At 45.5% G+C, this 12,811-nt stretch overlaps 1 protein-coding gene across 1 annotated transcript in view; it reads right to left on the bottom strand.

Moving 5' to 3' along the window:
* LOC137541016 (protein spire homolog 1-like) overlaps nt 1-12,811 on the bottom strand; it is a 75,728-nt gene that overhangs the window by 58,656 nt on the left and 4,261 nt on the right. The window contains exon 2 of the mRNA XM_068262166.1: nt 3,029-3,060. Coding sequence (XP_068118267.1) covers nt 3,029-3,060 — 32 coding nt within the window. The remainder of the gene's footprint in view (nt 1-3,028; nt 3,061-12,811) is intronic.

Below are 12,811 nucleotides of genomic sequence, written 5' to 3'. Positions count from 1 at the left end.
AACCGTTAAGAATTAGCCGCAGACAACTCAGAAGGGAGCCTGTGAGACACGGGTGATTACAACTTCACCCACTGGTTCAGAGTAAACTGCCACCACCGCGGTTACCATGGGACCGTGGAGCCCACTAACTGACTAGTCCTGCGAATAAAACGGTTAAACACACGATATTCTGTCTAGCCAACAACAAACAAACAGTAGCGTATCTTCAGAGACCCGGGATCAGTTCTGTGTGTGCTGATAAGCAGGGTAGCGGACAGTGAATGACTTGGAGAAAGTCGTTTATTCACGCAATATAAATAATATATACAGACAATTATTAAAATCACAATTATTAAGACAGTAATAGCCAGTATAAAAAATAAAAGGGAGAAAAATACTTAGTTCTTGGAAAGATGTCCTTTTTGTGGGAAAAATCAGAGTTCTGGGTTTCAATCAAGGTTCAGAGTTCAGACCAGGTGGATGCCAGCATATCCTCAAGCTGGCACCGATGAGTTCAAGATGTTTTCAGGGTGGAGGACACTGAGTTTGGCTCCTCTGCCATTCTTATGCCCCTGATTCAGTAGGAGGGAGTGAGGGCGGGGAGCCACACACCCCCTTAGAAGATGAGATGAGCCCTCCCCTTGTCCTGGGGACTAGAAATCATATCTACCCATATATGGACTCTATCTCACAGAACCGTACAGGTCAGGGCAGATTTATTAACATTTTCAGGTCTGTCTCGATTTACCCAGCGCCCTGATACCAGACATGAGGGGTGGGACCCCTGTGGTATCATCAGGGCACTTTCAAACTGCCTAACTGGCAGTCCTTACCTCAATGTTCTGAAACTTCCTCAGAACCAGCACCGGGGCTCATGCTACACTTCCCCCACGTTTGGCGAAGCTGCCATCTCAGGAACCCCAGAAATATGACAGATCTGGGAAGTTATGGATTATGCTATGAGACTCAGGTTTATTCAGGATGTGTTCTAGCTGCTTACAGCTGACTTCCCTTTGATCTTTACCAGTGAGCAAGGTGTCAAGACCTCCCGGAGATTCGTAGCCTGCCTGGCTGCACCTAGGCATCCTGATCACCCTTTGGTTAATTAACATCTAAATGAGATCAGCTAGGTGTCACCTGGTTCCCAGACCAGAAAGGGAAATTGTGCCTTCCACAGGGAAGATGTTCAAGCTAATTAACACCTCCCCCCCCCCCCCCCAGGCTTCCACTCAGCTAAGACAGCTCCCCCAGCTGTTCCTAGGCAGAGGGATACTACACATCAAATCTTGGTTCTATTGATCTGAAGCGCAATCGATGCAGGGAATCGAGTGCGATCGTTCTTTTCTTCACGTGCGGTTCCAGGACGCGCCTGCGGCCCCGCAACCGTCCGTGACAAAATGGTAAGCAGACAACAACATTAGCGTTTTGGAGTGGCCCAGCCAGAGTCCTGACTTGAATCCAATTGAGAAGCTGTGGAGGTAGCTACAGATCAGGGTGATGGCAAGAAGATCCTCCAACCTGAAAGATTTGAAGCTCATTGCCAAAGATGAATAGGCAAAATTACCTGAGGAGACATGTAAAAAGCTGGTCTGCAATTAAATGAAGCATTTGATTGCTGTAAAAGCCAATAAAGGCTTTTCTATTAATGATTGAGAAGGGTATGAATAATTTTGGACAGGACACCTTTTGTTCTAAATGTAAATAAAAGCTGAGAAATTCTTTTCTCCCCACAATAATGCCTCTTTTACATCATCGTATTATCTTTTGGGAGATACCCATGTCACTTCCCATCAAAAAGTTACTTGCTCCTTAAATAAAAGTAACAGTCAAATGTTGCCAGGGGTATAAATTATGGACAGCACTGTAAATATTTACATTGCCGTTCAGGGGCTGCCAGCGCTGGATCCCTGAGACTTAGGAGGACGAGGTAAGCCTCATTAGAATACAGAGGCTTCCCCCTCCTGAGGTAAGTACTCCCCAGGGGATTTTTTATTTTTTTTTAGTCACTGATTAAATTTCTGAAGTACATGTAAAATAAGCAGAGTTATCAAGTTACATTTACTTAGATCCTTAGACCGATCTCCCACTACTAGCCGGAATCGTCCTTTTAAGCATGTCTGCACTGCTGAAACCCCACATCTCCTTGTGGAATGGTTTTTCATATGTAATTACTGTATTGCTTGTGCTTGATGTAGGCTACCCTGTTTATCCTTGTGATCTCTACTGTCTGCCCTTTCCTGTTTTTAAGCCCCGTTTTTGTGCCAAGACCAATTCTGGGCAAAACCCAGTGTTTGGCGAAAATAAAGTGATTCTGATCCTGATTTAGCTAAGTTATTCTTTAAAGTGAATCTGAAGAAAAAAAACAAACAAAAACCCTAAAAGGCTCAAACCCACTACCAGCCTTTTCTAAGTGCTAGTGATTTGAAAAAGCTCTTGCTAATGCAATGCTATGGGGGATTTGTATAAAATCACATCGCTCAAGTGGGATCACACCCATAGCATTACATTAGCAAGATCTTTTCAAATCACAAAGCGCTCAGAAAACCCAGTGGGTTTCTGGCCTAATACTACCTGAGAAGAGGGAAAGTTCTGGAACCCACTACGCCTTCCTGGTCCTTACTCCCCTTATTCCACTGCTGGCCAGCATGTCAAATAAGTCATTGGCCCTAGCCTTCACAACTACTCATGCGCGCCCTCCCCACAACCCCCCCCCCCCCCCAGTACTTTTGAAGATGAGCGGATCCATACTGTACACACACAGCGGGCTCAAGCATGTGCAGTACAGATGCGTCTCTGAGGTATTCAGAGTAGCAAATGCTTCCAAAGCCTTCTGAGGCGCACAAATTTTGAATGAGGGGTGCTGCAGTTGAACGAGGAGACGGAGGTCCAGGACCGCTCTATGGGATCCAGAGCCTTCCCTCTTAGGCAACCTAAGTTGTATTTTGTTTTTCCTCATAGGTCACTTCAGGTTTGCTTTAACACCAAGTTAGGCTCTGATGTAAACCCTGCAGTTATTCTTGCCATATCTAGTAAAAATTGCTACAATTACCTTTTCCTCTGACTGATTTTGCTTCAGGGTACCTAGAAGACAAGGATGATATAATGAGATAAAAAAAAATTAAAAAAAATTATGCAGTGCCTAGACAGGAAGCCCTGGTTGGGGCCACAACTAAAGATAAAAGGGAGACCAACATTTTTGCCTGTGTTCATCCTAAAGACCAGAGTCTGTCCACCAGGGGGCAATATATTTATCACAATGGACAGCATTAAGGAGTAATGCTGGGGATACACGGTACGTTTCTGTACCGTGTATTGACCGGCTGATCCGGCCAGCTAATAATATTTAGCTGGCCCGATGAAGCCGCTCGACCCGGCCTGCTCGATTCCCGCCTGCGGACAATGGCAGGGAATCAAGCGCTGATAAGAAATCGGCGGCGGGGGTGAGCGGTAATCAATCCGCGCGGACGAGCGGGGGTCGATCCGCCGGCTAATCGAGCCGCCGTTCGACCCGTGTATTCCCGGCATAAGGGAGGCACCATACTGTACAGCCGGGTACACACATTCATTTTAGATTGGCCTATCACTGACCAATTTTAAAACATTAAGGCATGGGACACTTGTCTATTTTTGGGCACAATTTTCTGCACAGAGAAACCGATTTAAAACTGAGAACACATGTTAATCAATGGGCTAGTTCACACTTGAATGAGTTTCTCCATGCGCAGAAGGGGGGGGGGGGGGGAACTACCGCACTCATAAAAAGTGAGTGCGGTAGTTCAGAGAAGGGTGGGAAATTACTGCTAGAGGTAAATATATATAAATTCAGGTAAGTTAACTGTGCGATTTGTAAAAACCTGGGTGATATTACAACCACCCTTCCTCCTCTGTATCCTTAAAAATTCCATAACATTAAGTTCAAAGGGCTTCATTTGCTACTGGGTAGAGCAAACTCACCAGGTCTTTGTTGGCGATAACATGTTATTTATCGCTTCCTAACTCCAACCCCCCTCTCCCCCCCCCGCTTTTATCCCCCCATGAATACACTTCAGTTTACCCACACAAATACGGTTTCATTACCGCATGCGGTAAAACGTGTTAAATTTTATGAATCCACTATCAACATACCGCTTGGGCGATAACGCCGTCAGTAATGCTTTATGAATCGAGGCCATTGTGTGTGTGTTTTGTCTATCAATTACATCAGCTGTAAAAAAAAAAAAAAAAAAAAAAAATTCCATGCAAACACACATGGTGTGCAGAAAACTGAAAGACAAGTGTGTCCCTGCTTAAGGTAGCATGAGGGCCAATAGATTTTGAATACTATGAACACATTGGGCTCTATTCATAAAACCTTACCGCAAGTTTTCCGCTCAAAACAGCGGGTTTTCTCGTCCATTTAGCAAAGTGGGCATTCATAAAAGCTGTTCCCGCATGAAAATCTACAATCCCCCAGCAGAGCGAGAAATTTCCGCCTTCTCCAGTGTTTTTCTAGATTAATCTAGAAAAAAGTAACAAAATGGCCATTCATAAAGATTAGAGGAAGCGGTATGTGGACGGGAAATACCGCTTCCTCTGATTTTGCGGATTACATACAAGTGAATGGGACAGACCTCCCAGAGAGAGCAGTGCACGGAGGGACTCTGCCGGCTGAAGTGTTTCCGCATGTCTTCCGACAGCTTACCGCCAGCCTTCAGCGGGAGATCTCCGCACTTGCATCGCAGCTTTCAAGATTTCTTTGAATGACCACCCAGAAGTGTGAAATACCGCTGCGGTATTTTCCCTCCAGGAGTTTTCTCGCAACAACTTTTTTATGAATAGAGCCCATTGTGTAAGCAAGCTCTCATACTACATTGAGTTGGTAAAATTGGCCAATTATCATTGAAGGTGTTTACTAGGCTCAAGTTTAACCACTTTGTCCTCCACTACAGTATATCTACGTCAGCTGTGGCACCCTCCAAGCCACAGTGACGTAGATTATACTGACCTCCTTGCAGCCCTGCTGTGCACGGTCGGGTGCGCTTCAGAGCGCACCCTCCGGCACTGTCAGCTGCAATACTAATTGGTGGAAGGGAACATGTTCCCTTTTGGCCAGTTAGTCCACCCTCCTCCCATGAATGATCGCTGCAGTAGTGAACTGCAGCGATCCTTTATCTGTCCCCCTCGGCGCACAAACAGTTAAAAAAAATGCACAAGCAAGCAGCCACACTCACCTACCTCGGTCCTGCGACTGTCGTGAAGTCTGATCCTCCGATCACCGCTCTGAAGTCAGCCGCATATTGCCGGAAACCCGGGTCCCGGCTTGATGACGTCATCAAGCCGGGACCCGGGTTACCGGCAATATGCGGCTGACTGCAGAGTGGTGATCGGAGGATCAGGCTTCAGGGCAGTCGCAGGACCGAGGTAGGTGAGTGAGACTGCCTGCTTGAGCATTTTTTTTTAAAACTATTTCTGCATAGAGGGGGCTGCCTAATGGGGGGGGGGGTTGCATCTGGCTATATATTATTGGGGGGAGGGAAATATGTAAAGGGGGGGTGCATATACACAGGGGACATCTGAGTAACCAAGGGGAGGGGAGGTTTACAAATGTTGCACATCTGGGCACCTGGGGGGGGGGGGCCATAACTTAATACTGGAGGCACATTTGGCTATAATGGGGGCAGCACTAATCTTGGGGGTACATCTGGCTATAATAGGGTAATCCTGATCCCGGGGACACATCTGGCTATAAGGAGGGGCACTATTCTTGGGGTGCATCTGTCAATCGATTCTGGGGGTGGCAAACACAGGGGACACATCTAGCTATGCTGGGGGGGCTGATATTGGGGACACATCTGGATATCTATACTGGGGCGACTAACTGGTTACACAGTTTTTATGTCAATCGCACTTTTTATTTTTAAACAGAAATTGGTCAAGATTGAGAAATAATGCATTTTTTTATTTTTTTCCCCCTTTTTCCCATTAAAATGCATAGAGAGGAACATTTTATTTGGGACCAAATACCCCCCAATGAAAGAAAAAAACGATATATAGATCATTTAAGTAGCACGAGTACAGATGAAGTTATTGGTGATTAAACAGGGACACCGCTAAAGCGTCAAAACTGCTCTGGTCAATAAGGGGAAAACAAGGTCTGGATGCGAAGTGGTTAAGCTACATAAAATTTGTACCATCTCAAAACCATTAGCATTATATTAAAAATGTTTAAAGTCTGTCGGAAGGGTGGAGGATGGATGAATTGGGTAGGAGAGGTTTTCGGGGTGTGTGTACATAAGTCTTGATCTAGATTCAGATTTTAAAGTTTTTATTTTTTTTTTATTTTTTTTAAATTGCTACCCAAAAAGTGATAGCTACTCGGTCAGGACATTTGTTTTGTTATCTGCCATACTTAATTTTTTTACTTAAGGTGTCCTCAAATGATACAAAATGATAGTTTATGAACGATTCATCGTGGAAATGCCCAAGCAGCCAGCAGCTTCCAATCCACAAATAGAATGTTACAAGTAAGCTTTCAAATACTCGGGTTGCTCTCTTTAAGATCTCAGAACTTTATACAGCCTGCAGTGAGCCGTGTACAACAAGGTTATGTGGCCACCAAAGGATACACCACAGACTGGTTTCACCACTGCATAAGGAATCTCAATTTATTAATAATCACATCAAAAAGATCAAACTACAACTTACACACAAATCACTATGTGTAGCGACTCATGAGCCATTTGCCTGGGTCAGTGAAAATGGCGCCCAGCACCGTTAGATAAAAATGGCGCAGCATTCACTTACAAACGATATTTATCGTTTTAAAAGGTTAAAAAATGGCGCTGACCTTTTGAACAAAATTTAAAGTTTTAAAACTTTTTTTTTTGGTCCTGCCTGAACGATAATTTATCGTTTTAAGCCCTGCTTTGCTGCCCTTTGGAAAATGTCTGCCCGCTGACTTTAAGGTTTAATAGCACAGCCCCCTTAAAAGCTGAAAACACCAAATTTGCAGGGAATGTTAAGAAAATTGTGAACAAGAGGGAAAAAAAATTCTCAAAAAGACCTTATAGTTTGAGAAAAATCAATTTTGAATATTCTTCTTCTGGCCGTGGGAAAATTAAACGCCCGCCGACTTTAGCGGTTAATAGCAAAGCCCCTTTAAATGCCAGAAACACCAAATGTGTAGGGATGTTAAGAACAGTGGGAACACGAAGGAAAAAAAATTGTTCAAAAAGACCTTATAGTTTTTGAGAAAATCGATTTTAAATGTTCAAAGAGGAAAATGTATCTATTTAAATCGCTAATGACATTTCTGCGGAAACAATTCCCACCGACTTTAGCAGTTAATAGCAAAGTCCTCTTAAATCCTAGCAATACCAAATTTGCAGGATATGTTAAAAAGATACTGGGAAACGATATTTAAAAAATAATAAAAATAAAAAATAAACTTTTTTTTAATTTTCGGGTAATGTTCTGACTGTGGGAAATTTTTGGAAAAAAAATGGAGGGGTCCCCCCTCCCGAGCCTCTGTAACCCCTTGTCCCCCATGCAGGCTGGGATAGCCAGAGTGTGGAGCCCCGGCTGACTGGGGCTTCACACCCTGAGCTATACCAGCCTGCATGGTCCATGGTATGGGGGGGGGGGGGGGGGGGGGAGGGGGCTTCAGGGGAGGGGGGTTGGCGGGAGGGGCGGCCAAGCCTTCCCCTCCCCCCGGAGCCCTTGTCCAATCCATGGACAAAGGGCTCTTCCCCACCTCCGGTGCCCCAGGAGGGAGGTGGGGCGACGACTCCCTGGGGGGTGTTCATGATGGCATCTGGGAGTCCCCTTTAAGAAGGGGAACCCAGATGCCTGCCCCCCCCCCCCCTCCCAGGAGAAATGAGTATAGGGGTGCAAAGTACCCCTTACCCATTTCCATAAAGGGTTAAATGAAATAAAAAACGCAGAAAAGTCCTTTAAAGCAGACCCAAACCAAACTTTTTTAAAATTAAAAATATTTAGTTGCACCACGGACACATACAAAGATAAACAAACACTCCTTCAAACCTATTATCATTTCAGTGCATGCTTTTCACCCTCCTCCTTTCATAGCTAGGGTTATACTGGGGGCAGCCATTAGCAATTTCTCCATTGCCGGACACCTCCTGGTCCACCAGTTTTCCAGAAAATTTGAAAGGAAGGGAGGGGTTCCTCCAATAAATGTAAAATATTTTATATTTGTCATCATGCAGCTGAAAAAAGGCTGCTATTTATTATAATTTAGAAAATAGATTTTATTTTTGAAAATCTTGTATTTTTAATTTGGGTCCACTTTAATGTTCTAAATTAACCAGAAATACTTACCTGTACCTTTAAGAAAAAATTCCCACGCCATTATCCTCGGAAAAGGTCCCGCGCTATAATCTGTTATGTCCCACGACGACAGTATCCTCTGTCTTGCGATCTTCAGAAATACTTACCTGTACCTTTAAGAAAAAAATCCCACTTCAATTAGGTCCCACGACAGTATCCTCCATTTTGCGATCTGTTACATGTTAATTGAAGATCTCCGCCGCCCCGACGCCACACACGCCGCCCCCGCCGCACTGCTCTGAGCTTTACTTAGTATAGCTTGGAGCAAAAAGCATCTTTAAAATGTGGCTCCAATGGCCCCCATTGGTTCCTTATCAGACCAATGGGGATCAGGGGGATCCCCATTGGTCGATGGGGAACCAATGAGGAGCCTTGGAGCCAAAGTTTAAAGATGCTTTTTGCTCCAAGCTATACTTAGTATAGCTGAGAGTGCGTCTTAACAGATGCATTACCGCTAGCTCCCGATGCCCTCCCTGTCACCCAGGCGCGGAGCTAGGGGGGGGTCGGGGTAGGTCAAGTGCCCCCGGGCGCCGGGTCCCTAAGGGCGCCCAGCTGAGCTGATTTTTTTTTTTTTCTGCGGAGGGGAGCAGCGCAGAGAAGAGAAGAGGGAGAGCTATGCGGACGGTGGAGAAGGGGGCCATCTCCCCCCCTTCTCTCACCTTAGGGCTCTCCCTCCCTCCATCGCTGTCCCCTCTGTTATTGTCCGGGTGCTGGCGCAGCGGGCGGGACTCACCTCCGTCTCGCTCCAGCGCCGGCCGGAAGTTCGGATCCCGCAGCCGCTGCTCTGGTCTGGACTAGACCAGAGTAGCGGCAGATCCATCCGCGCTGTGACGAGACGGAGGTAAGTTCCGCCCGCCGCTGCCAGCACCCGGACATTAATGGAGGGGACAGCGAGGGAGAGAGAGCAGCTCTCCCTCTTCTCTGCGCTGCTCCCCTCCTGCTGGGGAGGCAGGGAGGGGGACACCTGGCTACCTACTCTGGGCATATATACCCCCTGGCTACATCTACTGGGCATATATACCCCCTGGCTACATCTACTGGGCACATATACCCCTGGCTACATCTACTGGGCACATATACCCCTGGCTACATCTACTGGGCACATATACCCCTGGCTACATCTACTGGGCACATATACCCCTGGCTACATCTACTGGGCACATATACCCCTGGCTACATCTACTGGGCACATATACCCCTGGCTACATCTACTGGGCACATATACCCCTGGCTACATCTACTGGGCACATATACCCCCTGGCTACATCTACTGGGCACATATACCCCCTGGCTACATCTACTGGGCATATATACCCCCTGGCTACATCTACTGGGCATATATACCCCCTGACTACATCTACTGGGCATATATACCCCCTGGCTACATATACTGGGCATATATACCCCCTGGCTACATCTACTGGGCATATATACCCCCTGGCTACATCTACTGGGCATATATACCCCCTGGCTACATCTACTGGGCATATATACCCCTGGCTACATCTACTGGGCATATATACCCCTGGCTACATCTACTGGGCATATATACCCCTGGCTACATCTACTGGGCATATATACCCCCTGGCTACATATACTGGGCATATATACCCCCTGGCTACATATACTGGGCATATATACCCCCTGGCTACATATACTGGGCATATATACCCCCTGGCTACATGGACTGGGCATATATACCCCCTGGCTACATGGACTGGGCATATATACCCCCTGGCTACATATACTGGGCATATATACCCCTGGCTACATATACTGGGCATATATACCCCCTGGCTACATGGACTGGGCATATATACCCCCTGGCTACATGGACTGGGCATATATACCCCCTGGCTACATATACTGGGCATATATACCCCTGGCTACCTACTCTGGGCATATATACCCCTGGCTACATATACTGGGCATATATACCCCTGGCTACATATACTGGGCATATATACCCCCTGGCTACATGGACTGGGCATATATACCCCCTGGCTACATATACTGGGCATATATACCCCTGGCTACATATACTGGGCATATATACCCCCTGGCTACATGGACTGGGCATATATACCCCCTGGCTACATATACTGGGCATATATACCCCTGGCTACCTACTCTGGGCATATATACCCCTGGCTACATATACTGGGCATATATACCCCCTGGCTACATATACTGGGCATATATACCCCCTGGATACATATACTGGGCATATATACCCCCTGGCTACATATACTGGGCATATATACCCCCTGGCTACATATACTGGGCATATATACCCCCTGGCTACATATACTGGGCATACATACCCCCTGGCTACATGGACTGGGCATATATACCCCTGGCTACATGGACTGGGCACATATACGCCTGACTATATATACTGGGCACATATTCTCCTGGCTACATATACTGGGCATATATACCCCTGGCTACATATACTGGGCACATACCTCTGGCTACATATACTGGGCACACATATCCCTGCCTACATATACTGGGCACATATACCCCTGGCTACCTGTTCTGGGGACATCTCTACCCCTGGCTACCTGTTCTGGGGACATCTATACCGCTGGCCACCTATTCTGGGGACATCTATACCGCTGGCCACCTATTCTGGGGACATCTATACTGCTGGCCACCTATTCTGGGGACAACTATAGACCTGGGGCTACCTATTTTTGGGGAACCACGTCAGATTGAGTGTATTTTGGAGAACTGCTGCCAGGTGAGAGGTGTCTACCATATTAAGGGGGCATTCTACCTATTTATGTGAAATGCTGTCTATTTATGTGACTCATGACTGCTGAATTTGTCTTGTTGGGGGCCTCATGGTTACTGAATTTGTCTTGTTGGGGGCCTCATGATTTGTTGGGGGCCTCAAGATCGCTGAATTTGTCTTGTTGGGGGCCTCATGATTGCTGAATTTGTCTTGTTGGGGGCCTCATGATTGCTGAATTTGTCTTGTTGGGGGCCTCATGATTGCTAAATTTGTCTTGTTGGGGGCCTCATGATTGCTAAATTTGTCTTGTTGGGGGCCTCATGATTGCTGAGTTGGTTATGTTGGGGGTCTCATGATTGCCAAATTTGTCTTGATGGGGGGGCTCATGATTGCTGAATTTGTCTTGGAACATGCTGGAAGGTACATACTGAGGGAGGGTGGGTGAGCGTGAGCCTGCTAACCTCCATATACATTTGGCTCCACCCATAACCACACCCACATTTATTATGTGACCACGCCCCTTTTTGGCGCGGCGCGCTATGCGCGCCGCAACCTTGACTTTGGGGGGCGCATTAATAGTCTTTGTCCCCGGGCGCTGAAAACCCTAGCTACGCCTCTGCTGTCACCCTCACCCATGCTGGCACCCAATGCACCCATGTGCATTTCCCACACTCAGAACATGGCACAAATACTTTATTTAAAAAAAAAAAAAAAAAAAAATTCCAATTTTTTTTTTAATATTGTTTCCCAGTATCTTTTTAACATATCCTGCAAATTTGGTATTGCTAGGATTTAAGGGAACTTTGCTAAAGTCGGCGGGAATTGTTTCCGCAGAAATGTCATTAGCAATTTAAATGGATACATTTTCCTCTTTGAACATTTAAAATCGATTTTCTCAAAAACTATAAGGTCTTTTTGAACAATTTTTTTTCCTTGTGTTCCCACTGTTCTTTTTAACATTCCCTGCATATTTGGTGTTTCTGGCATTTAAAGGGGCTTTGCTATTAACCGCTAAAGTCGGCGGGTGTTTAATTTTCCCACGGTCAGAAGAATATTCAAAATAGATTTTCTCAAAAACTATAAGATATTTTTGAAAAAAAAAATGTTTCCTCTTGTTCACACATTTTTTCTCAACATTCCCTGCAAATTTGATGTTTTTAGCGTTTAAGGGGGCTTTGCTATTAAACATTAAAGTCTGCGGGCAGACATTTTCCAAATGGGCAGCAAAACAGGGCTTAAAACGATAAATATCGTTCAGGCAGGACAAAAAAAAAAAAAAAAAAAGTTTTAGAACGATAAATTTCTTTCAAAAAAGGTCTGCACTATTTTAACCTTTAAAACAATAAATATAGTTTTAAACCAATATCGGGCAGAAGAGGGCGCCATTATTTAACCGGCGCCATTTTTCACTGGACACCTATTTGCCAGCATTTCAATTCTTTACATTGAAGCCAAACGCTCCCAAAATGCTTCATGTTCTGCAATTGTGATTTTGCTAATTGCAATAACTACTGTGGAATTTGTTACATTTATTTCCATTGGCAGAGCGTTTAGGGAAATTACTAGTGATTTAAAGCGCCCCTAAACAATCAAAAAAGCACTCTAGTGGGTTCCAGCCCTTAAAGTGGTGCTTCTATGGGCTTTATGGGGAAAAGCCCAAAACATGAGGAAAAAACCCACACACCAATCACATAACCTGTGTGACAGTTTGCAACTGTAACACTAGATGGCAGTGCTGTATTACAATGTCAATTTGTTTTGCTT

The sequence above is a fragment of the Hyperolius riggenbachi genome, chromosome 12 (assembly GCF_040937935.1).
Source record: "Hyperolius riggenbachi isolate aHypRig1 chromosome 12, aHypRig1.pri, whole genome shotgun sequence".
Lineage (NCBI taxonomy): Eukaryota > Metazoa > Chordata > Amphibia > Anura > Hyperoliidae > Hyperolius > Hyperolius riggenbachi.
Note: the sequence above shows the minus strand (reverse complement) of the source record. Positions and strands in the feature narration are given on the sequence as shown.